Genomic DNA, 26,439 nt, shown 5'->3' with positions numbered 1-26,439 from the left:
GGGTTAGTATGACCAGCTTAAGAAACATGAAGAATGTCATGGAAACATGGATTTAAACCGGACGTGTGTCTTCACAGTACACTGCAGAGCAGAACCAAAAAGACAACAAGCTTTTACATTCCTGAAGTTTGTTATACACAGCCTGTGGGAGGAAATAAATCTTTTGAAAGGCTGAATGGCCTTATTGAAGAAAAACAAGCAAATAACAACAGTTCACACAGCTCTGGCTTAGAGAACTATTCAAAGAAAACCTCTTCCAAAACAATCAAAAGGTTAATAGGATAGAAGAAGGGGCCAAAAGTAGAACACAGCATTGCTCTCCTTTTCTGAAATGGTCTTTCAGCTGACCAGTACATGCTACTCAAGAAAGCTGTCCAATAGCTAAAAAGCACCAGGTCACCTCAAACAGATCTGTGAATAATGGGCCACCATGTTCACAAAATCCTTAACTGTTTTGTATTTTGTATTTTCTTGTGCTTAAAACTGAAGCAGATTCCTCACAGCAATTTGCCTCTCTGCAAATGGCACACAAGTCATTTTGCTAGTAGAATTACAAATTAACATTAGAACCAGGATTTTCCAATAATTTTGCCAAGTCCATGAACATCCTTATAGCATTCTGTCATTCTTCAATTTTAAAAAAATGTCTTCCCAAAATCCAGTACATCTGCAATAGTTTCCACCATCAACATTACCTCATCCAACACTCAGATGTGTTGATGGATGATGCACTAGTATCTCATGGGGTTTTGAGAGGCACAAAGGCATCACCCAAAATGCGCACATATGCATACAGGCATGCACACCAACAGTAATACACACACAGGCTATCCCATCACATAATCCCAGACAAATCACTACAAGAGATATTGAGACCAACACACTTGCTACATGATCAAGAGAGCAGAGCATTTTCAGCAGTAACTCCAACGAAGAGTGAGGAGGAATTCTATTCATCTTTCAGTTAGCATGGGCAAGGGGAAATGAAAGACAGAACTTCCGATCAAAACACAATTGAATTTCTCGTTTCTCTCTTCCTCCATTTAAGATGCTAACCCCCCCCCCCCCCCCACTCCTGCTGCAAATGTACTGCAGAGTAAAGTCCCACAAACAGCAGTGTAATAATTGGGTTACATATGCTGTTCATTGGGGAAGAATCCCAGACTCATCTTCAAATATTAGCTGTGGAATGTTTTAAATCCACCTGCAATGGCACATAGGGCCGTGATTTAACATCCCCTCAACCAAAGGATGGTGCCTCTGACAATTCTCTCAGTATTGAATTGAGCGTGTTAGTCTTGACTTAGTGCTCAACTGTTAGCATGTAACTTGAACACATGATCCTACTGACTCAGAGGTTAGAGTACCAGGATAGAACCACGACTAACACTATTAAAGCAATTGTTGTACATTTTCTGTGGTATTGGTTGAAATGTCAGCTTAGAAATTGTAATCAAATTGGGGCTTTTTGTGTCCAAAATCATGCAGTATTTTGATTAATTGATTTTCCTGACTGACTCTGGTGGTTCCACACCTCTGTTTTATGTTTGGGAGGATGGAGTATTTTAAAAATCTGCGAAGCAGAAAGCCTGAGGTCACCAAATACCAACACATGGAATGATGGCTGTCTTCAATACTTTGTTTACTTGCTCCTCTCCACAGTATGATATGCGAGAGAGGGGAAGCAAAACAAAAATAGCCTGTGCTTAATTTTAATTAACTTATGTGTATCTTGCAGCACAGATGAGGCTACTCAGTTCACCGTGCCTGTGCCAAGGCCTGGGGTTAAACTCCATTGGTGCTGAGATCTGAGAACAGATTATTTCAAGCAACAGGCAGGAGATTAAATTGTAAAGGTTAAGTTGCCATAGTCCAACTGGACCATAGGGCTGCTTTCATGACAGTGAGACAACCAGTGGTGGTTTAACCTGAGGGTCACCATACTTCAGGCAAGGGGAGAAGTTAGAAAGGAGATTCTTTCATGACAACCTCAGCTGGTGGAGGAATTGAATTCAAGCTGTTGGTATCACTCTGTGTTGCAAACTCACCACCCACTCAATTGAATTAAGTTGGGCCTGTGCTCTGAACTGACGTTTTGCAATATTCATTTTGTATTGGTAGAGTTGCACTTGCCTTTACTGCATGAACAAGATGACAGCAGTCTGCTGGAAGTGGCAACTAGTGAGACGTGAACAACAGTTATTCAAACTGCTCTGCTCTCGTTGACAGACTAGTATTCAGCACAGGCCATCATCACAAGACAAATATTACCAATCCTAAACAATCCTCATGAGAAATGGAAACTGATTAACCCTTTGAGACCTTCCAATGACCTGCAGCCATTTCTATGTGAGAGAAACTGGAATGTGCCAAAGCAGAGACAGGAGAACATTAACCATATAGCAATAGGACCTTAGGATCTGATTCACAGGATGGATATTTGTGGCAGAGTTGGAAATACAGTCTAAGTTTTATGTGAAAAGAAGCAGCCAGCTTAAGTTCTGTTTAACAGTGGCCAACTCCGAATGTATTCCTGGAATCATATGACTTGTAACCCCTATTTCTACTGCTGTTCATTGTCACATGCAGAGCCAATTAGAATGCAGACAGACTCCTCAATAACCAATTGGATACTTATTGAGTTGAAAACTGCCTTTCTCCTCTGTTTTCATGTTTCAAAAATAAACAAGAGTGATTTAAAAATTATTTTTATATTTCATGATGTTTCTCCGTCATATGCTCATAACTGTCCAGGAGGTTAACTTCTAATCTATTATAAATAAGGCCATCTCTTAACTTCCTTATATCGCTCACCATCCCATATTCTCCTTCAACATATCAGCCCACCTTCTTTTGTATCTATTTATCAAAACAAAAATATCCCTAGTTCACTTACAACTATGTATTCAAAACTCCAAATGTCTAATCTTCAGCCTTCTGTTTGCTATATCATTTCGCCACATACTCAATTATACATGATCCCCACCTTTGCCCTAATTCCCAACAGAACAAGTGCTCTCTTTCTTGGATAACACCTCACATCCTCCGTTTCCAAGATCTCTGTCCCTTGAAGAGATATGGTGGACAACAGCCAGATCTGATCCACTTAAAACACCACTGGATTCTGTTCTTGTTTGCCTAAACTATACAGATGATGCCTGGAATTTTCTTTGCTCTGCAAATGATTTTCATGTTCCCTCTCCCTTCACCCTCTCACATCCAACAAATGTAAGAAACTCAGAGCTCATTGTGACAAATATCAAGATATTACAATCAGCTATCTCTGCAGCATCCCCTCCATTATTAGCTCACCATGTACAACATGGAAACAAACCCTTTGGTTCAAGTTGCCCATGCCGACCAGTTTTTGCTAAATTAATCGAGTTCAATTTACCAGTATGTGGTCCATGTCTCTCTAAATCCTTCCTATTCATTTACCCATCCAGATACCTTTTAAATGTTGTAATTGTATCACCCTCCACCACTTCCTCTGACAGCTTATTTCATACACGTACTACCCTCTATGTGAAAGGGTTGCCCCTTAAATCTTTCCTGTCTCACCTTAAGCCTATGTCGTCTAGTTTTGGACTCCACCCCAGGAAAAAAAAACATGGCTATTCACCCTGTCCACACTCCTCATGATTTTATAAGTCTTTACAAGGTCACCCCTCAGCCTCTAACGCTCCAGGGAAAATAGCCTCAGCCTATTCCGCCCTCTCTTGATAGCTCAAACTCTCGAACTTTGGCATCATCCTTGTAAATCTTTTCTGAACCCTTTCAAGTTTCACAATGTCCTTTCTATGGCAGAGAGACCAGAACGGAATGCAAAATTCTCAAAGTGGCCTAACCAATGTCCTGCACAGCTGCAATGTGACCTCTCAACTCCTATATTCAATGCAATGCTGACTCAAAAAGGAAAGCATACCAAACACCGCCTTCACTATCCTGTCTACTTGTGACTCTACTTTCAAGGAACTATGAACCTGCACTCCAAGGTCTCTTTGTTCAGCAACACTCCCCAGGGCATTACCATTAAGTGTACAAGTCCTGCCCTGATTTGTCTTTTAAAGATCCCTTCTATCCTTGTCCTAACTTTGTATCTTAGTTTCTCCCCTCTTGCTCTCACCGAGCTCAACTTATCTATGAAACCCACCTCCTCTTCTCCCAATCCTATTCCCGCTAAACTATTAAGTACCTGACATCCCATTCTGGCCCAGTTGTTAGGTGATATTGTAAATGGTTTGCTGTTTGGGTATTCTTGTTCTCTGCTTTAAATCTGTTGTCATCACCCCTTTCTTAAACAAGACAACCCTGACCCCACAATTCTTGAAAATACCATCTGGTCTCCAAGCCTCTCCAAAGTTGTTGAATATATTGTCACATCCCAAATCCAGAGCAATCTAATCTAGCACTTCATCTTTCAATCCCTCCATTCAGTTTTTCATCTGTGACTGCAATGAAACAGCTCTTATCCAAGTAATTTATGACACTTTACATGATTGTAAACAAAGTAAACCTTCCCTCCTCATCCTTCCTAACCTACCTGAAGCCTTGAACATGTTTGACCACACCATCCTAACCATCTCCTCTTCACTTATCCATTTGAGTAGGACTGTTTTCTCACCTGATTACATTCTATCTAATCGTAATCAGAGTATCATTTGCAGTAGCTTCTTCTTCTGTTCTTATACCATTTCCTCTAGTAACCCCAAATGACCTATACGTGTCTCCTCCCTATTTCTCATTTACATATTGCATTTGGTGACATCATATGAAGGTACGCTTTCAATTTTTACATGTAAATTGACAATATCCAGCTCTACCTCATCACCACCTGTTTACAATCTCACACTGTTGCTTAATTATCTGAAATCCAGTACTGGGTGAGCAGAATGTTCTCCAAGTAAATATTAGGAAGACTGAAGTCATTACTTTCAGTCCCACTCCAAACCCCAAATCCTTAAGATCCTTAAAACTGATTCCAGCCAAAAGCCTAAGATTAGACCAACTAGTTTGCAACATTGGTGTCATATCAGAGAGGCAATAACCTATCTGAACTATCACAGAGAGCATGGCACTTGCAAAATGCCAGTATGCTTTAAACATTGGTTTGAGATACATTTACCTGTCCATCTGAGCTCTTGCATTGAAAAAAAAATCACTTTTTCTCTTTTCACAGTGGTGAATTACAATGCTGCAATTGGTGCCAAGTACTCAAAGGGTTAATGGCTTAAAGAAAACATACATGTGACATTAAAAGTGTTTTACTGAAGAGCAAGCACTGAAATTGACCCTTTTTTGCCCCAAGAAGGGAAATGGGGAGTAATGAGAAATACTAGACACGGCCATAGTAAACTTTCTGATATCTTCACAGACATTCTGTTCCTGAAGGGATTCTCCGAATGGCCATTAAGATGAATCCTCCACATTTCTCCAATATTAATTTTTGTCCCCCACCCAGTTTCAGAAACAAAGGACAGGAAGCAAAATAGAAGAAACTCCTTTCAGAAAATACAAAGGCCCCAGCTACTTCTGTGGTTGCTCATGGTAATAATTTCCACTAAAGTTGTCACTCCACCCTCCCAAAGAAGAACAGAAGACAAATGGTCTCTCATCTATCTCCATTCAAATACCTGTGGAGTTAAAGCCAATGTTTGAAAACAACAACCTGCAGACAAATGCAGGAGATATCAAGAAATTAAAATACCAATGGATTGTGAGTGAGACATCAGGGTGGTCCCTGAGGACAAAGCCACACATCAGTTTGAATCCTGTTGAGCAAGTTTCAAACTTAGGCAGTATCGTAATGAGGAAATGCTCACTGTTAAGCCAACTTTTGCCTTATAGAAGTTTACAGGAGGAGCCTAGAGCAAATCAATTCATCCGCAGCCAAGCTCAGAGCAACTGTGGTAAAGAAAGGCCTTAACCCACCCTTTCTCAAGTGGGAATGGGGTGCTAAGTGATGGATCAAGACAGGGAGGGGGAACGATTGAAGAGAGAAAATGAGAAATGGGGAAGGGACTGAGAAAGAAAAATAATACAGGAGATAAGTTAAAGAATGATTGAGAAAGCAAGGAGGAATAGACAGAATGATTAAGGGAAAAACAAATCCAAGTAGAATATCTTTCAAATTGTCAAACTGAATGTCAACAGTTAATAAAATATATAAATAATGAATGTTGTTTCCTCCCATTCTTTTCCTGTCTTCTGAAAGTCAATCCTTGTCTGTACAATGGAATGAGTTTTTCTGTTGAGATTAATGGAGGGTTATCTTGCCAGTACAGTGAACTTCTCCCTCCCCATTTCTAGACACTCCCCATGACAATCTTCTGTTATTGTCCGATTCCAACACCTTCCGCTACTCAATGTTGGGCCCTTTCAAGTAAAGCACATTTTAATTGTGATGGAAGTGAAATGGTTTATCACTGATTTCATATTTTAAAAAAAATTGAAGTACAGCGGAGCCCGACTTGTAATCGGACCTTTCGATGTTAGATGTCCACAGCTTCGAACTGAGGCTTACAACGCCACCACCTCCCATGGAATTTCTACTTCCCATGCGTTAGTTTTATCTACTTTGACTGTCTACAGAATCCCTTGTAACTCTTTCCTCCAACTTAACTGCTGCTTTCTCCACACTCCTCCCACCCCAGTCTCCATCCCATTGAGCATTAGAAATTGGAAATTTTGTTAATGGCTTAGTGGTACTCATTGCTCTGAACTTTATGCCAGAAGATGGGCTCAGATTCTCACTACCTGGTTCAGGTAAGGCTGAGGGACCAAAGCCTCAAAGTGGCAGAATTCAACCTCTATTTTTAATGTTTCATAAGAAGTGGGGATTGCTGGAAATGGCAACATTGTTGCTTATTACTAATTGCTTTTTAACTCAGACACTTGCTAAGCCAATTAAGAGGGCATTTAGGGGTCTACCACACCGATGTTGGTCTGGAGTCACATGTAGGCCAGAGTAGGTAAGGACAGTAGTGAACCAAATGGGTCTTTATGACAATCAGTGATAGTTATTTTGAGACTAGCTTTCATTTTCAGAATTTATCAATGGAATTGGATTTGAACTGATGTCCCCAGAGCTTCAGCCTGGGTCTCTGATTACTAGTCCAGTGATATTACCATGAGGCCACCATCTGTTTCAATGTGTTGAGTTGGATTGGGGTTGAGAAAGGGAAATTAAATCACTCCAAGTCACTGCTACTGGGTATGTTGTGGGCATTGTGTTTCAGTGCAGTCAGTGGTACACCAGCTTGTCACCATTTATCCACCCAGGCTTATAGCTGAAATTTTGGAGGGTTGATTCTGACTTGCTCGGTGGTCTGGGCATGAAGTCGAGGGGTGGGATGCTGGCAGCATTATGGAAAGATATAAATATGTGCAAGAACATAATATTAAAACTCTTTAAAATGCAGGGGCCCTTTAAATCTCATTTACTAAGGAATAGAGCAGGAGGAACACGAATAATTGCACAGTTCTTTCAAAGAGTCAGCACACAGTTCTTCCTTCTAAGATTCTGCAAGGGATCAACTTTTAACGTCACATCTGAGTTTAAAAATTGGCAAAGGGAATCTATGGGCGCCAACATGAGCAAGGATTCCGGCAGCAGGGCCTTTACAGATTACAGTGTCTCTGACCACCACCACTGCCACTCAGTCAGATGTCCCACCACTTTGTCCAAAACTTATGAGTAAAAAGAGAAAGTGATTGCAATATTTCAGCCCTCCCTAAGCTATGCACTTAAACATCTGCTTCCCCATTTCCCTCATAGATTCCAAATTGGTGTCACATCTTCATGTCAGTCTGGGTGCGATGACTGGCGGACTCCGCTGCACTTCATGGGTAGAAGTGTAACACACCAAGCTCAGATACAAACCCTGTGTTAATGGAGTGTCGGTAGCAGTGAGTGTAGCGGTCACGTACACCAACCTACCAATTGCGTCCTTGAGGTATTTCTGACCAATCAACTTTAAGTATTCTTCAATCGCCTTGGTTGCCAGCGTATTCTCACGAAATATTAAATGCTCACGGTCGACAAAACGGTCAACCTCCGTCATCGCCATATCAGAGAGGAAGTCCTGTCAGAGAGAAGAGTTGTGAAAATCAGGTTAAATTACTGAGAATCATGCTGCAGGAGGAAGCCATTCAGCACTTGTGACTGTACAAAAGCCAACTAGTCCAATTTCTCAATCCTTTTTCCTGTAGATCTAAAATTTTCTCTCCAAGTATCTATTCAGTCCTCTTGTTAAAACTCTCATTCACAGTGCATTCCAGATCCTAATTTACCACATAAAAAGATAACTAAGAGAAAGTGAGGACTGCTGATGCTGGAGATCAGAGCTGAAAAATTTGTTGCTGGAAAAGCGCAGCAGGTCAGGCAGCATCCAAGGAGCAGGAGAATCGACGTTTCGGGCATAAGCCCTTCTTCAGGAATTAGCAGGAGAATCGACGTTTCAGGCATAAGCCCTTCTTCAGGAAACATAAAAAGATAATCCTCACAACCACTACCAACTACCCTACTCCCACAATTCCAACCCCACTGCCACCACACTGCCTTTACCTTTATGCCAGTCATCATGAGCCTATGTTTTATATTATTGACCCCCTGCTGCCATTAAGAACAGTTTCTCCTAATCTACTGAAGATGATTTTTGGATACCACTTAAATCACCCCTCTTGACTTCTGTTCTAAAATCAGTATCAGATTCTTCAGACAGTCCATATGACTAAGTTTCTAATGTTTGCTATCATTCTAGTGAATCTCCTTTGCCCGCTGTCCAAAGCTTTGACATCCTTTCCAAACCGCGAAGCCCAGAATTGGGCACAATATTCCAGCTCACCTGCTTTTATAAAAGATGTAGCATAATTTACTTGATTTTGGACTCTATTGCTTCACTATGTACTCAAGAATTTCATATGCCCATTTTGATAACCTTCTTATCTGTTTAAAGTTGTAATTTCCACAGGCACACAATCCAATTTGAATTTAATGGGGAAGAATTGCCAAATAGGAAAACTTAGGGATGTAGGAACATGGGAAAAATGAGCAGGAGTAGGTCTTTGGCTCCTTGGGCCTGCTTGGCTATTCAATCACATCATGGCTGACCTACCACACTACAGAAGAACCTCGATTACTGGAAGGACACGGGCGGGGAGTATTTCCTTTGGTTAATCAAATGCCAAATGACGTGGGTTAGCCAAGCATCGAGACCTTGTGATCTTGCCGGATAATCCGAAATTTGGATAATAGAATGCCAGACAGTCGAAATTCCTCTGTATTCCCCTATTTCTTGGTATTATTGGTATCTAGAAATCTGTTGATCTCGGTAGTAATTTTACAGGCTAATCTCTCATGTGGAACTTTATCCTCAAAATTCCAGCCGTTTTGTCAAATATGATTTCCCTTTCTTAAATCCATGCTAACTCTATTTGATTCTTTCACTGTTTTCAAAATTCTCTGCTATTAAATCTTTTATATTGCACTCTAGCATTTTCCCCACTACTAATGTCAGGTGAATTGGTCTTGAATTCTCTGTATTCCCTCAACCTCCTGTTTTAAATGGGAAGTTTACATTAGCTACCTTCCAATCCACACGAACTGTTCTGGAGTCTATAGAATCTTGATTGATGACCACCAATGCATCCACTTTTTTTGAGACCATTTCTTTTAGGTGTGGGGAAAAGTAGCAACCAAAGTCAGAAATCAATCATTGAGCTTAAAGAAAATGGCTAGGTAGAACTTGTGTTTACTCAGGATGGGATTGTATTTATATTGCACCTTTCACAAACTTCAGGATATCTGAAACTACATTACAGTCATTGAATTACTTTTGATGTGCAGTCACTGCTGTAATGTAGTAGACACAGCAGGCAGCTGGGCACACAGGCCTCATAAATAGCACTGTGATGATGAATAATTTTAATGATTTTGTTTGATGGATTAATATTGGCTTTTACACCTTTAAGAACTCTCTTGCTCTTCTTTGAATACATAATGAAATCCTTACTGTCACCTGAAAGGCAGATAGATGCCTTGGTTTAGGGTCTCATTTAATGTGACACTATATTAAAATGCCAAATACACGTAAGTTATTATTGATGTGGACGATCAGAGGAAAAGATAGCATTAATTGCCCACCTCCTAGTTTCTACAACTGATTCGCTTCAACAGGCTATTTCAGAAGACAGCTAAGCAACAACTACGTTGGCAAGTGACAGTAGGCAAAATGCTGCCAACTTCGATAATGACATTAATCTTGAATCAACGTGGGTGAATTGGTTAAGGCATTTATGACAATCTTGACATCTTCCTTGTCACTTTTATTGAGATTGTCAGTTTATTTCACGATAGTTTAAAAAATTGAATTCAAATTCTTCAAATGTCACAGTAGATGTTGTCTAGGTTAGTAATCCAAGTGTCAGGATTGCAAATGCAATAACATGACCATTTCACTACCATTCCCCATGCTGGTTAATGCATGCCAATAGAATTGGCTGTGTGCAATAAGAGAATGGCTGACACCCTTTCAAGCAGTATTGCAGCAGGGGGCAAGTCTTTTCAGCAGAACAGGCAGCAAAACTGGGAAAGTGTTAACAGCCTGACATGCTGCCAGGAAAAATACAACGGAAGACAGAGTGGCGTGTTTCTCTGCCAGCGCATTTAAAAAACCTTAATATGAAACCTTTGTACATTTTTAAGCTGCTTCAAGCCACTGAGCTTGAGTCTAAAATAATATGCATTTACACTTAATAAAGCATTTTATATCACCTTGTAATTATTTTAACTACTGGAAGGCATTGAGCATATTAAGGAGAAAGAAAACCCAAGGACCTGAATCAATAATTTCTCATCCAATTTCAAGCTCTGGTGTGGGAGAAGTTAATGCCTGAACACTGTGTAACTGGAATCTGTCAGTGAGCATGCAGTCTGGAATCCTTATTGTGAAACTTAAAGCCACACATTGAAAGAGAAGACAGTGACACAGACATGGATGGCTTCAGCAAACTCAACATCTTAGTGCTTCTCATAAGGCATTGCCTGTCCTGTCTTGAGCATCACTTCATCCAAATTACATGAGTAGGAGACTGGCTTTGTTGCTGGTCCCATTATAATCTATCCATAACCGTTATCTGTTCCAACTCACTCAGTCAAACTATGGAATCATTGGTTCTGCCTCCTGTTGTCATCCACCTACCCCTTTTGAGATATTATGCTAAAATACAACATCAAGTTCTACATGCATTCTGATAACACCCACAATATCTCTACCTCTCTTGGCCCCTCCCTGATCTTGATTTGATACCTTGTTTGTCCAGCCTCCAGTGTTGAGGGACCAGCAATATCTCCAGCTCAATATCTGGGAGGCTTTCAGTCCCACCAACGCTAGTCAGCGTCCTGGCAGCTGAATCAGAATCAGACTGTTTTCAGCCTTAGTTTCCAATTGAACACTGAGATGAGCAGCTGCCCACAAACCTGCTTCACCACTAACTCCTCCTTCCAGCTCCATTACCCGATCTGCCTCTGCCCCCAGTTCATCTGCTGCTGATAACCTCAATCATGCCATTGTTATTTCTAGGCTTGACTATTCCACTCAGGAGCAACCTCCTATCTTCTGTCCTGACAAGCTTGAGTTTATCAAAGCTCTGTTACCCACTGTCTGGATCTAGTTCACCCAACAACCCAATCTTTGCTGACCTGCACTGTCTCCTGGTCTGGCAACACTTCAAGTTTAAAGTTCTTGTTTTTGATTTCAAAATCCTGAAAGGATCCTTCCTCTCCCCATCTCTGAAATCTCCTCCAACACCTCAAGACTCCAGGATCTATGTGTTCATCCAATTCTGATCTTTAGTGCATCCCTAATATGAATCTGTCAACCACTGATGCTATGCTTTCCACTGCCTAGATAATGACACTGGAATTCCCTCCTAAATTCTTCTATCCTTCCGGCTTTAAATCTATCCTTAAAACCCATCTACCTGTCCAATTTATTGGCCATCTATTCTAATAACTCCTTATGTGGACCGTTGTCAAATATTAACCTAACAACTTCTTTTTATGATTCGGAGATGCCAGTGTTGGACTGGGGTGTACAAAGTTAAAAATCACACAACACCAGGTTATAGTCCAACAGGTTTAATTGGAAGCACACTAGCTTTCGGAGTGACGCTCCGAAATCACCTGATGAAGGAGCGTCGCTCCGAAAGCTAGTGTGCTTCCAATTAAACCTGTTGACCTATAACCTGGTGTTGTGTGATTTTTAACTTCTTTTTAGGATGTTTAATGTAATTGAAGGTATTGGAAGTATGAAATTTGTTACTGGTGATGCAGCGATTCAGTGGAAAGTTGAAGAAGCCACTCCTAATGGTTTTAGCTTTGAATAAGAATGTACAAAAATTCTGGCCTGGTTATAAATGAACTCTCAAACAACACAGAAAAATGGGTTATCATTGTTATTTCTAGGAGACTGTTGTGTGGAAGTTGGCTGCTGCATTTCCTACTTTACAATGGTGATCACACTCAAAACATGACTGATTGGCGTGAAGTGCTTTGGTGCTTCAGTGTTCTGAAGTGAAAGAAGGCATACTACAAATGCAAGTTCTTTTCTTCAGAGACTGAGAGGTAACCTTTATGAAATCATGAGGGGCATGGATAGGATAAATAGATAAAGTCTTTTCCCTGGGGTGGGGGAGTCCAGAACTAGAGGGCATAGGTTAAGGGTGAGAGGGGAAAGACAATTGCAACATTTAAGAGGCATTTGGATGGGTTTATGAATAGGAAGGGTTTGGAGGGATATGGGCCGGGTGCTGGCAGGTGGGAGTAGATTGGTTTGGGATAACTGGTCGGCATGGCCGGGTTAGGCTGAAGGGTCTGTTTCCATGCTGTACATCTCTATGACTATGACTCTATATAAAAGAGACCTAAGGTCAACTTTCTCATGCAGTGGGTGGTGAGTGTATGGAATGAGCTGCTAGAGGAGGTTTTTTTTTTAGATTAGATTCCTTACAGTGTGGAAACAGGCCCTTCGGCCCAACAAGTCCACACCGACCCTCCGAAGAGCAACCCACCCAGACGGATTCCCCTACCCCTTCACCCAACACTACGGGCAATTTAGCGTGGCCAATTCACCTAACCTGTACATCTTTGGACTGTGGGAGGAAACCGGAGCACCCGGAGGAAACCCACGTAGACACGTAGAGAATGTGCAAACTCCACACAGACAGTTGCCTGAGGCAAGAATTGAACCCGGATCGCTGGTGCTGTGAGGCAGCAGTGCTAACCACTGTGCCACCGTGCCACCCCACGGTGGTGGAGGCTGTTACAATTGCAACATTTAAAAGGCATCTGGATGGGTACATGAATAGGAAGGGATTGGAGGGACATGGGCCAAGTGCTGGCAAATGGGTCTAGATTAGGTTAGGATATCTGGTTGACATGGACAAGTTGCACCGAAGGGTCAGTTTCCCTGCTGTACATCTCTATGACTCTAGGATGGTTGAAATCTTGCTAAGGATATTAATGAACACTTTCACCACCACATTAACAAAGGTGTTTTACAGTCATAGAGCCTTACTGTTATGAGACATGTGAAGAATTCATGGAAACAGATACTTTGGACTAACTCATCCATGCTGACCAGATATCCTAAATAAATCGAGTCCCATTTGCCAGCATTTGGCCCATATCCCTCTAAACCTTTCCTATACATATACAATCTAGATGCTTTTTAAATGTTGGAATTGAACCAGCCTCCACCACTTCCTCTACCATTCCATACACGTACCACCCTCTGCATGACAAAGTTGCCCCTTAGTCTCTTTTAAATATTTTCCATCTCACAATAAATGTATGGCCTCTAGTTTTGGACTCCCCCACCTTTATCACAAGACCTGGGATTTTATTATGATGTGCTAGTGTGTCTTACCCATTTTACACAACGTTCAACCTATTGTTATGAGGCAGAGTTGAGGTTTAATCTCCTCTGTAAATTGTGTCATGGCAATTAATTACTCTTGCTGAAAATGTGTTGCTGGAAAAGCGCAGCAGGTCAGGCAGCATCCAAGGAGCAGGAGAATTGACGTTTCGGGCATGAGCCCTTCTTCAGGAATGAGGAAAGTGTGCCAAGCAGGCTAAGGTAAAAGATAGGGAGGAGGGACTTGGGGGAGGGGCATTGGAAATGCGATAGGTGGAAGGAGGTTTGAGGGTGATAGGCCGGAGTGGGGATGGGGCGGAGAGGTCAGGAAGAAGATTGCAGGTTAGGAAGGTGGTGCTGAGTTCGAGGGTTGGGACTGAGACAAGGTGGGGGGAGGGGAAATGAGGAAACTGGAGAAATCTGAGTTCATCCCTTGTGGTTGGAGGGTTCCTAGGCGGAAGATGAGGCGCTCTTCCGCCAGCTGTAGTGTTGCTATGGTCTGGCGATGGAGGAGTCCAAGGACCTGCATGTCGTTGATGGAGGGGGAGTTGAAGTGTTGAGCCACGGGGTAGTTGGGTTGGTTGGTCCGGGTGTCCCAGATCCGCAAGTAAATGAAACGATCCGCAAGTAGGCAGCCTGTCTCCCCAATATGGAGGAGGCCACATCGGGTGCAGTGGATGCAGTAAATGATGTGTGGAGGTGCAGGTGAATTTGTGGTGGATATGGAAGGATCCCTTGAGGTCTTGGAGGGAAGTAAGGGGGGAGGTGTGGGTGCAAGTTTTGCATTTCTTGCGGTTGCAGGGGGAAGGTGCTGGGAGTGGAGGTTGGGTTGGGTTGGTGGGGGGTGTGGACCTGACGAGGGAGTCACGGAGGGAGTGGTCTTTTTGGAAAGTTGATAGGGGAGGGGAGGGAAATATATCCCTGGTGGTGGGGTCTGTTTGGAAGTGGCGGAAATGACAACGGATGATACGATGTACATGGAGGTTGTTGGGGTGGTAGGTGAGGACCAGTGGGGTTCTGTCCTGGTGGCGATTGGAGGGGTGGGGCTCAAGGGCAGAGGAGCGGGAAGTGGAGGAGAAGTGCAATCTTCTTCCTGACCTCTCCGCCCCCACCCCCACTCCGGCCTATCACCTTCACCTTAACCTCCTTCCACCTATCGCATTTCCAACGCCCCCTCCCCACCTTTTACCTTAGCCTGCTTGGCACACTTTCCTCATTCCTGAAGAAGAGTCATGCCCGAAACGTCGATTCTCCTGCTCCTTGGATGCTGCCTGACCTGCTGGGCTTTTCCAGCAACACATTTTCAGCTCTGATCTCCAGCATCTGCAATCCTCACTTTCTCCTCGATTAATTACTCTTGGGACTGTTACGAGACATGTGAAGAATTCATCCACTTTGATGGGCCATGGTCATAATTAAAAATGTTCATCATTGCTGGTACAGTGTTGGACTTGATCCCCACTCGGCGAAAGTGAGGACTGCAGATGCTGGAGTTCAGAGTCAAGATTGGAGTGGTGCTGGGAAAAGCACAGCAGGTCAGGCAGCATCCGAGGAACACTAAAATCAACATTTTGGATAGGCGCCCTTCATCATGAATGAGGCTGAGAGCCTCCGGGATAAATGGGAGGGGGGTAGGCTGGGTAGAAGGTAGCTAAGAGTGCAATAGGTGGATGGAGGTGGGATAAAGGTGATAGGTCGGAGAGGAGGGTGGAGTGGATAGGTGGGAAGGAAGATAGGCAGATAGGACAGGTCATGAGGATGGTGCTGAGATGGCAAGTTGGAACTGGAGGAAGGTGGGAGGAGAAATTAGAAAACTGGTGAAGTCCACACTGATGCCCTCGGGTTGAAGTGTTCCAAGGTGGAAGATGAGGCGTCGGGTGGTGAGGGAGTGGCAGTGGAGGAGACCCAGGACATGCATGTCCTTGGCAGAGTGGAAGAGGGAGTTGAAATGTTCAGCCAAAGGGCGTGGGGTTGATTGATGCGGGTGTCCCGGAAATGTTCCCTAAAGCGCTCTGCGAGAAGGTGTCCAGTCTCCACAATGTAAAGGAGACCGCATCGGGAGCAATGGATACCATAAGTGACATTTGTGGAAGTGCAGGTGAAACTTTGTGGACGTGGAAAGCTCCTTTGGGGCCTTGGATGGAGGTGAGGGGGGAGGTGTGGGCGCAGGTTTTGCAATTCCTGCGGTGGCAGGGGAAGGTGCCAGGAGGGGAGGGTGGATTTTTGGGGGAAGCGTGGACCTGACCAGATAGTCACAGAGGGAACGGTCTTTGTGGAAGGCGGATAGGGGTGGGGAGGGAAATATATCCCTGATGGTGGGGTCCGTCTGTAGGTGGCGGAAATGTCGGCAGATGATGCGGTTTACGCGAAAGTTGGTGGGGTGCAAGGTGAGGGCCAGGGGGGGTTCTGTCCTTGGGTGGGGTGGGAGGCAAGGACAGAACGCCCCCCCCCCCCCCCCCCCCCAAGTCCTCACCTTTCACCCAACCAACCACCTCATAAACCGCATCATTTGCCAACATTTCCGCCACCTACCGACAGTCTCCACCACCAGGGATATATTTCCCTCCCCACCCCTATTCACTTTCCGTGACTACCTGGTCAGGTCCATGCCCCCAAACAACCCACCCTCCCCTCCTGGCACCTTCCCCTGCCACCGCAGGAATTGCAAAACCTGCACCCACACCTCACCCCTCACCTCCATCTAAAGCCCCAAAGGAGCCTTCCACATTCACCAAAGTTACACATGTACTTCCACAAATGTAATTTATTGTATCCGTTGCTCCCGATGCGGTGTCCTTTACATTGGGAAAACTGGACGCCTTCTCGCAGGGGACAGAGGGAACATCTCCGGGACACCCACACCAATCAACCCCACCGCCCCATAGCAGAACTTTTCAACTCCACCTCCCACTCTGCCGAGGACATGCAGGTCCCGGGCCTCCTCCACCACCACTCCCTCACCACCCGAAGCCTGGAGGAAGACCACCTCATTTACCGCCTCAGAACCCCAGGGCATCAATATGGACTTCACCAGTTTCCTCATTTCCCCTACCCCTCCTTCCCCTAGTTCCAACCTGCCAACTCAGCACCAACCTCCTGAGCTGTCCTACCTGCCTGTCTTCCTTCCCACCTATCCGCTCCATCTTCCTCTCCGACCTATCACCTCCATCCCCCTATTGCACTCTTAGCTACCTTCTCCCCAGCCCCATCCCTCCTCCCATTTATCCCAACCACCCCAGAGGCTCCCAGTCTCATTCCTGAAGGGTTCCTGCCCGAAACATCAATTTTCCTGTTCCTCGGATGCTGCCTGATCTGTTTGGACAAGACCAAGGCAATGAATGGGGTTAGTCTCTTCTGTTGAGACAGGGTAAGGTGATGAAAGGGTTTATCCAATGATGTAATGGGATCTGGATTGTGAAAAATATAAATTCCTTTGATGGAAGATTTGAAGCTGTGAAAGGACAAATCTTGTCAGGCAAGACCATAGCAGTCAAAGAATTAACCCCCTATGTTAGACATTATGTGGAGGTTCCAGTTTTGTTCCGGAGTGGACAAGGTAGAAGCCACATGACACAAGGTTATAATCCAACAGGTTTATTTGAAACCACAAGCTTTCAGACCGCTGCTCCTTTGTCAGGTGAAATGAAGAGAAGCACACGGGGACAGAATTTATAGGCAGAGAGATTAAAAGATTACACAAGTGGTGTGAGTGAAATGTCGACAGGCTGAATAATAAATCTCTGCAGGTGATCGTAGGTGTCAGACAGTGTGAGTGAAACAAGAAAAGGGATGACCTATGTGAGACAGAGTTGTGATGTTGAAAGGTTTTATCACTGATGGGCAGTTTCAAAGTAATGAGGGGATTAATCCAGCCTGTCCAGCCACTGTGAGAAGGTTGAGGGAAATGAAAGAGTTATTTTTGTCAGAATAGAATTAATGCAGTGAGTGGGTTAATCCCCTCCCACAGGCCAGGTTTGTGGCAGCGAAAGGGTTATTTCTCTCTGACAAGACAGGGTCAAGGTGGTGGAAATGTTAATCCCCTCTGACAATGTATGGAGTCTCAATGAATTATCATTGAATTATCCCAGTAAACATTCCAGGGTGAGGAATGTTATACACATTTGGATGTAGTCTGACTCAGCCAGCACTGAACACACTTTCATAGGTTACACTTCCTGACAGGATATGACTTGAGGATTTGAGAAGCACATCTGGGAATTGTTTGCAAGACAGTGGCTCGAAGGAGAAGAATTCACCATTCTCATTCGCACCATTCTCATTTCAATTTCAAAACATCTAATTCTCATCAAACAGTCAAATTGGAGGCAGCAGGGATTAGCCTCCTTTATTTTCTCCCAATTATATACTACAATTGGAGTTACTGACAATACCAGTGTGAAACGTATCGTACCCTTGGCCTCTCAGACTGAGGTAGCCAGTGGTGCTGAATCAGGGTTGGTATCAAGTTATGAGTACTGACTATCAGATGGAGCCTCCCTGAAATCATGCTGTGGGTGGCTCCTGGCAGGCATTCTCCCTATATCCTGTCCAACAATATAAACAGAGGATCACATCATCATGACATTGCTGTTCATGGAAGCTTGCAGTGGGCAAACTGGCTGTTGTTTCCCTTCATTACAACAGTGACTGCAGTTCAAACGTAATTTGCTGATTGTAAACTGCTTTGAGATGTTCTGAGGTTGTGAATGGCACTGTATTAAAGAGAAAATACAGTGCTGGAGAAACTAAGTAGGTCTGGCAGAATTTGTGAAGAGAAAGTTATGCTGCGAGCCTTGAGACCTCTTTGAAACTCTTAAAAAAGAGTTTCCTTTCCTTTCAGAATACTTTGGAAGCAAATTCTACTCTGCACTGATGATGCCAATTGAAAGAGTATGCTGCAAAACAGCCTGCTATTTCCCAGAGGGATAGCTGCAAAATATTCCCCCATCAATATGCTTTACTTGGGAGCTTGCTCCGGATATCGCTGAGTAGCTGACCTTGTCTTACCTCTTCTCTCCTTCCCCATCCCAGCTGGACAGGCAATACTGCATCTGTCATTCCCCTCAATGTAAGGGAGAGCTATTATAAAGAGATCAGAGTCTGGGGTAAAGACATTTTACCAAAATTATACAGGACAACTAGTGAGGTCACAGCTGAAGCACTTTGTGTAGTTGGTCACTTTACCTAAGAAAGGATCTACATTTGTCGAGCAAAAGCAACACTAGGCTAGTTCTTGAGATAAGAAGAGTGTCCGATGAGGAATGATTTATTAGACTAGTTTTATAGCTGCCAGATTTTAAAGCACTATTTTCCTAATTTGTTTCCTCACTATGGCCCCCATGTTGAGGCTTGAATATTATTGTGAACCCTTAGTGAGAACTGAGAGTGAAACAGGGGTCTGAGAGAGCACGCGCCTATTACAGAAGGAGAACAATTCCTACAACTTGGTCAGAGTTCCATGGCAGCAATGACTGCCTCAGAACTTGGTATCCTGACCCCCACTTTGGGAAGCCCTAGTTTAGAAGGATGATCTGGTTAAAAGTTATATTTCTAAAAGAGCTTAATAGGGAAGACATTGAGGTTGTTTTCTTTCTGCTTGAGAATGTAGAAAATGGAGAATACAGTCTCAGAATGAGTTGTTGACTATTTAGGACTGAGATAAGGACAAATTTCTTCGCTGTTAACATTGTGACTCTTTGGAGTTCTGTATCACAAAGACTTGTGAATACTCAGTCACTGAGTACATTCAAGATGGTACTTGGTAGTTTTTTCTGACACTGAAGGAATTAAGGGATTTGGAGATTGTGGGGGAAAGTAGAATTGAAATAGAAAATCAGCAATGAAGGTCCAGGTAACCTACTCTAGTTCCTCTTCCTTATATTATTAAAGTGACACCACTGTTTTTAGCAAGAGCTGCTAATCCTCTCATAAATCACACCTAGATACCACATTGCCCTAAGTGACTAGGAGTGGTTGTACACATATAATATCAAACATAATATCCTTCACTAATCACAGTATCCTGGAGAAAGCATCCTGCTCTATTTCACAGAAGTTTTGGCAACTTCAGACTTAATGCTGTATTTGGTGGAGAATTTTTTAAAAATAGACTCTGCAGACTGTTTTCTTTAAAGCACTGTTTAAATTGCCTTGGGATACTGAGTAAATAGACAGTAAAAAGACAGTTTACTACAAGTTCTGCTCAAGCAACATGCCACTTAACTCATTGGCTGTCACAATGGTACACTGCATTTCATCATTCCAAGGATTTATGCTCCTCTTAATAGTTAATGACCTAGACGGAGAGAACACACCTAAGAGACGAAGCCTTCCCCTACCTCAGGGTCTGGTTCTACATGGTTAACAGGCATATTAATTTCGGCTTACCTTTGCCTTGCCCGTGCTCTGCAGGATGTGCACCAATGCACATGCCACCTCCTCTTTGTTCTTGACACCCAGAACAGGTTCCAGCACCGCGCATAGCATTTTGTAGTTGTTGGTGACATACTCAGCAAACTCCTTGTACAGCTCCATAGGCAGAATGTTCATGCTCTGGTAGCGGGACTTGATACGGATGGTGGGACCACCTGCCTTTCCCCGGCTGGAACTGGGCTGGCTGACTGGGTACCACTGCTCCACAAATTGGCGACCGGCCACACTACTGATGGGGATGTTGACCAACCCCACATAGTTGCTCTTGTCCTTCTTCTTCTTCTTGTCTGTATCCTTGTACAGGTGGATCCGGATATTGCGCACGGCTGGCAGATTGTTGAACTCAAAGTGTTCTCCCCAGAAGACATTGTCTGTCTTCACCTTGCTTGTTGTCCGGGCATACAGCATCTCATCCAGGCAGAGCTCACAGTAATAGCGCTTCTTGGGCGGCAGATCTTTGCCCTCGATAATCCAGAGCTTCAAGACATTGTCGACACGTCGGCTGTTGTCCTGCAAGAAGGGACAAGGAGGGGTGAGGGGAGATGGTTAAATACAGGGTCTGGGTTGGGGGTCATCGGGTCAGGAAGGAAATCTGAGTTAGGAGTCACCAGATCAGGAAGGAAGACTTTGTTAAGCATCACCATGTCAGGAGGGGGGTCCGGGTTAAGGCACAGCAGGTTAGTAGGAGGGTTCAGATTAGAAGTTATCATGTCGGGAGGAGGATTTGACTCAAGTCACCAGGTCAGGGGAATAGTCTAGGTTGGGGTCACCAGGTCAGCAGGAGAGTTTTATGCAGAGTCATCAGATTAAGAGGCAGGTTCATACAATTTTAACCTGAACAGCACGCTGGGAAACTGACAGGATTGCATTCAATGCTGGGACACACCACCCTCCTGTTCCTAAGTTTACTGCCCATTGGAGTCACCCAACCCAGTCAATTAGGTTATAAATATTCTGAATAAATAGGTGAGCTGGACAGAGAACATGAGCTCCAACCAGCACGAGCTGAAGATACAGTCACCTTTACTAAGTCATACCAAAGGAGGAATGGGAAATAGTGGTGGTGGGGTTAAAGATGGGGTAGGAGCCTGAGAGAGGGAGAACATGGATCAAGTTCCAAGGTTGCTGGTGAAAGTTCATCCAGAACCTCAGGGTCCTTCATAACAGGGGTGAAGGAGAGAAATGCAAGTTTTGTTCATTTAAAAAAAAGCAAAAAACATTTCAATATTAAAAATACCCACAAACCCTAACTGTCTTGTTCTGAAATAATGGCCGGTAGGTACACAAAACTCGAAATGCCTGGAATCATCTCAGTTCTGTGACAAAGCTCCAAACTGAAGGTATACATGGAGTGGTGTTGTCGAATTAACTCAACTACAACATAAACTCAAAAACTTCATAAGAGCAAGCACAAAAACTTGTATGTATCTTCAACATAATCGGATGTCCCAAGGTACCCAAAGAGTGTCATCAGATAAGCACTGGTACTGAAGGAGAGTTTGAGTGACAGAATGATGGGACAGGGAGAGAACAAAGCATACAGAAAGCACGCAGTGGAGGAAGGGGGAGAGAGAGCGTGATGACAAAAGGTTAAGGGAAAGAGGAAGAGTAATCAGTGAAGAATAAAATCAGTAAAATTATGTGCTTCCCACAACTCCCTGCTGGCTGGCTGAGAATTGGGATTTTGAGAGAATTGCAAAAGATACACTGTTACAAATTGGGGGAAGAGAGTGTGAAATATTTGAAGCATTTTTAAAAGGAAAGGGAAACAGAGAGAGATGGTTCAGACAAACTATTAAGCAAAGGAAATTAGAATGTCCAAAAGATAAAATTAGTGTCCAAGGCCCAGTCAGACACACACATTTTGTGCTGGTAGATCCACCTGTAGCATTCACTCTTGGTGTGATTGGCGTTAGTGATTTCCCAATTGTGGTAGAGGACATGATACATATTTGACTCAAAGTTTGTGAGAAGATTTGTAGCTCGGGTGCTCGTTGCTGTGGTTCTGTTCGCCGAGCTGGAAGTTTTTGTTGCAAACGTTTCGTCCCCTGTCGAGGTGACATCCTCAGTGCTTGGGAGCCTCCTGTGAAGCGCTTCTGTGGTGTTTCCTCCGGCATTTATAGTGACCTGTCCCTGCCGCTTCCGGTTGTCAGTTTCAGCTGTCCGCTGTAGTGGCCGGTATGTTGGGTCCAGGTCTATGTGTTTGTTGATGGAGTTTGTGGATGAGTGTCATGCCTCTAGGAATTCCCTGGCTGTTCTTTGTTTCGCTTGCACTATAATGGTAGTGTTGTCCCAGTCAAATTCATGTTGCTTGTTGTCTGCGTGTGTGGCTACTAGGGATAGCTGGTCATGTCGTTTCGTGGCTAGTTGATGTTCGTGGATGCGGATCGTTAGCTGTCTTCCTGTTTGTCCTATGTAGTGTTTTGTGCAGTCCTTGCATGGGATTTTGTACACTACAGTAGTCACGGAGGGAATGGTCTTTACGGAATGCTGATAGGGGAGGGGAGGGAAATATATCCTTGGTGGTGGGGTCCGTTTGGAGGTGGCGGAAATGAGGGCGGATGATGCGCTGTACATGGAGGTTAGTGGGGTGGTAGGTGAGGACCAGTGGGGTTCTGTCCTGGTGGCGGTTGGAGGGGCGGGGTTCAAGGGCGGAGGATCGGGAAGTGGAAGAGATGCGGTGGAGGGCATCGTCGACCACGTCGGGGGGGAAATTGCGGTCCTTGAAGAAGGAGGCCATCTGGGATGTGCGTTTTTGGAACTGGTCCTCCTGGGAGCAGATGCAGCGGAGTCGAAGGAATTGGGAGAATGGGATGGCGTTTTTACAGGGGGCAGGATGGGAGGAGGTGTAGTCCAGGTAGCTGTGGGAGTCGGTCGGTTTGTAGTAGATGTCCGTGTTGATTCGGTCGCCTGAGATAGAAATAGAAAGGTCGAGGAAGGGGAGGGAGGAATCTGAGACTGTCCAGGTGAATTTGAGGTCGGGGTGGAAGGTGTTGGTGAAGTAGATGAACTGTTCAACCTCCTTGTGGGAGCACGAGGCGGCGCCGATACAGTCATCGATGTAGCGGAGGAAAAGGTGGGGGGTGGGGCCAGTGTAGTTGCGGAAGATGGATTGTTCCACATATCCTACGAAGAGGCAGGCATAGCTGGGGCCCATGCGGGTGCCCATGGCTACTCCTTTCGTTTGGAGGAAGTGGGAGGATTGGAAAGAGAAGTTGTTCAGGGTGAGGACCAGTTCAGTCAGTCGAAGGAGGGTGTCAGTGGAAGGGTACTGGTCGGTACGGCGGGAAAGAAAGAAGCGGAGGGCTTTGAGTCAGTGGAAGGGTACTGGTCGGTACGGCGGGAAAGAAAGAAGCGGAGGGCTTTGAGGGAAAGAAAGAAGCGGAGGGCTTTGAGGGAAAGACAGGGTAGAGCTTATATGGGGAGGCAATGGCCCAGTGGTATCATTGCTGGACTGTTAAACCAAATAACATCTGGGGACTCGGGTTCAAATCCCGCCCCAGCAGATGGTGAAATTTGATTTCAAATTTTAAAAAATCTGGAATTAAGAGTCTAATGGTGACCATGAATCCATTGTTGGAAAAACCCATCCAGTCAATATCCTTGAGGGAAGAAACTGCCAACCTTACCTGGTCTGGCCTACATGTGACTTCATACCCACAGCAATATGGTTGACTCTTAATAGCCCACTGGGTGAATTAGGGATGAGCAATAAATGCTGGCCTAGCCAGTGATGCATCCCATGAATGAATAAAGAAAAATGAAATTCCCTATGGGAGAGTCTTGGACCAGAGAGTTTGATCATATTTCTTGTGTGCTGCTATTAACACAGCATGCATGGTCATCTTGCAGCCCAGAACATGTGTAGCAGCCTACAACAAGCATGGCAGGCAATAACAAATATGGCCACCTTAAAGCCTACAAGAAACACAGTATCTCTCAACAAGCATAGCTAAGCTCAGTGGGTGGACAGGCACATTTGCTGGCAGGTTGTCTCAGCAGACAAGTTAGCAGTGAGTTTACTAGTGTGGTACTTCCCTCAGAAATAATTTGATCCTATTACAAAGTAACAATGGACACAATCTTCCTGAATCTCTTTGAACAATAAACACAACTAATTTTATCAGCCTGGAGATATTACATAGTTTAGCATATAGATCAAGAATACACAGTGTATATACATGCACACATAAATAGTTTAAACTTCTAAAATGCCCAGATAATGTAACACAGAATTAATACCTTGTTTGGCTTCACTGCCCGCTGTAAATTCTCAATCCACTTGTCTCGTTCAGCCCCTGACCTACAGGCAAAGCATTTTGTGCCAGATGGTGTAGTCACCTGCCGGTTGAAGACAAAGACAAGTCATCAGTGCATAGGAGAACAAATGGACACTAGCTGTTATCAGGAGTTTTACTTGGAGCCAAACAAATCCAGATTTCAGTAATAAGGCAGCTCTAATTTCTCTGACCCACTCCCTCCTCACCCTCATGAATGACTACTTCAAATAGGTTGGATGCTCCAATCTTTGAGTTAAACGTCATAAGTTCAAGTCATGATCAATTTGGCCACCATTCCAGCAGTATTGAGAGGGAGTAGCTCTGTCAGATGATGCATTTAAGGTTGAGATTGCTCAGGCTTTTGCTCGGTAAGACATGGAGCAATAGTTGGTAAATAGGGTTGAGGTACAGATCAGCTGTGATCTCAGTGAATGGCAAGATAGGCTCAAGAGTCTGAATAGCTCCTTTTTGTTACTTTATGGCTATAAGTTTTGTCCTTTTTCATAATCCTGCATATTTTACCTTTAAAGATAACAATCCAACTTCCTCTTGAATGCCTTGATTAATCCTGCCTCCAATGCACCACCAACTGGTGCATTCCAGACCCTAATCACTCACTGCATGAAAATTATATTGCCATTGCTTCTTTTACCAGTTACGTTAAATCTGTGCTCTCTCTCACCTAATTAACATCATTGTCCATCCTCCTTATCCTACTGCTCAACGTTGGGTGTCCACTCCATCTCACAATACCTCATTATAAATTCTTTATGTCCCACTTGCAACATTATATGTCCTCTCCATTTCACTACATCTCTTCGTATCTTACAGGGCAAAATCAGGTGTTCTTTCAATGCCACAATACCTCATATTGGAAATCATGAAAATTGTGTATATTTCACATTCAGTTCAATATCATTGTGCACCCTCCTTCAAAGGGAGATGGAGGTGCATTGGTGACACCACTGAATTAACAATCAAGAGGCCCTACTAATGCTCTGGGGATGAGATTCAAATTCTACCATGACATCTGGTGCAATTTAAGTTCAATTAACAAAATCTGGAATTCAAAACTAGTCTCAGTAATCTTGACGATGAAAAAAATCATTGATTGTAGTAAAAAAAACTTCTTGTTTATTAATGTCCTTTTGGGGGAGAAATCGGTCATCTCTATTTGGTCAGACCCTCAGTTCTCACTTTCCCTCAGCACTTTGAAATGGCTAAGAAAACCACTTAATTTTAGGGCAGTTAGGGAGGGGCAACAAATGCTCACCTTGTCAACTATGCCAACATCTCGTGAAAGAATTTTTAAAAATTAATTTTGCTGAATTCCCATTTGTTTTCTATGCAGTGTCTCCTTGACGTAAGGGCCCCCATACAGCCTGAAGATTACAAGATTTCTGCTTTCTGAGGAGGTATTTTGACTTTCTGAAGGGAGATGTATGGTGTGTGCTATTTAAGCCTCTATTTCACATTTGAACACTGGTAATTCACAAACATGCAAACACTTTGCATCCTGAATGTTCCCCGGAGAGGCTTGCAGGGTGGAGACCAAGACAAAGTTCTTTGCCTCAATATTAAACTACAGCTCCAAAGAACTGCAATATAGTTCCATAAAAGCATGTTGTTTCTCTAAGCGACAGTAAAGTTTACATAAAATAGGCATTCCCAGACTGTCCTTTCATTAGGAAGCTACACACTGGAACATCTCATATCAAGTTCTCTATGTATACTTTCAGAAAAAAATCATTCAACTTTCAAATTAAAATTAAGAAAAAACCCTTGCAGATGGAAAACACGATAAACTGATA

General features: G+C 43.8%; 1 protein-coding gene across 21 annotated transcripts in view; it reads right to left on the bottom strand.

Moving 5' to 3' along the window:
* LOC122541389 (ras/Rap GTPase-activating protein SynGAP-like) overlaps positions 1-26,439 on the bottom strand; it is a 1,066,559-nt gene that overhangs the window by 225,403 nt on the left and 814,717 nt on the right. For 17 of the 21 annotated variants that reach the window (XR_015753055.1, XM_087979364.1, XM_087979362.1 and 14 more), the window contains 3 exons: positions 24,591-24,689; positions 20,304-20,858; positions 7,883-8,084 (listed from right to left, as the gene is read on the bottom strand). Coding sequence is in view for 19 of the 21 variants with exons in the window: in XM_087979364.1 (XP_087835490.1) it covers positions 7,883-8,084; positions 20,304-20,858; positions 24,591-24,689 (856 nt within the window). In the remaining 2 variants the exon portion in view is untranslated. The remainder of the gene's footprint in view (positions 1-7,882; positions 8,085-20,303; positions 20,859-24,590; positions 24,690-26,439) is intronic. The other 4 variants (XR_015753056.1, XM_087979366.1, XM_087979380.1 and 1 more) reach the window with 1 other exon arrangement.

The sequence above is a fragment of the Chiloscyllium plagiosum genome, unplaced genomic scaffold (genome assembly GCF_037043375.1).
Source record: "Chiloscyllium plagiosum isolate Xiang-an unplaced genomic scaffold, Cpla_swu_hap1 HiC_scaffold_35, whole genome shotgun sequence".
Taxonomy (NCBI): domain Eukaryota; kingdom Metazoa; phylum Chordata; class Chondrichthyes; order Orectolobiformes; family Hemiscylliidae; genus Chiloscyllium; species Chiloscyllium plagiosum.
Note: the sequence above shows the minus strand (reverse complement) of the source record. Positions and strands in the feature narration are given on the sequence as shown.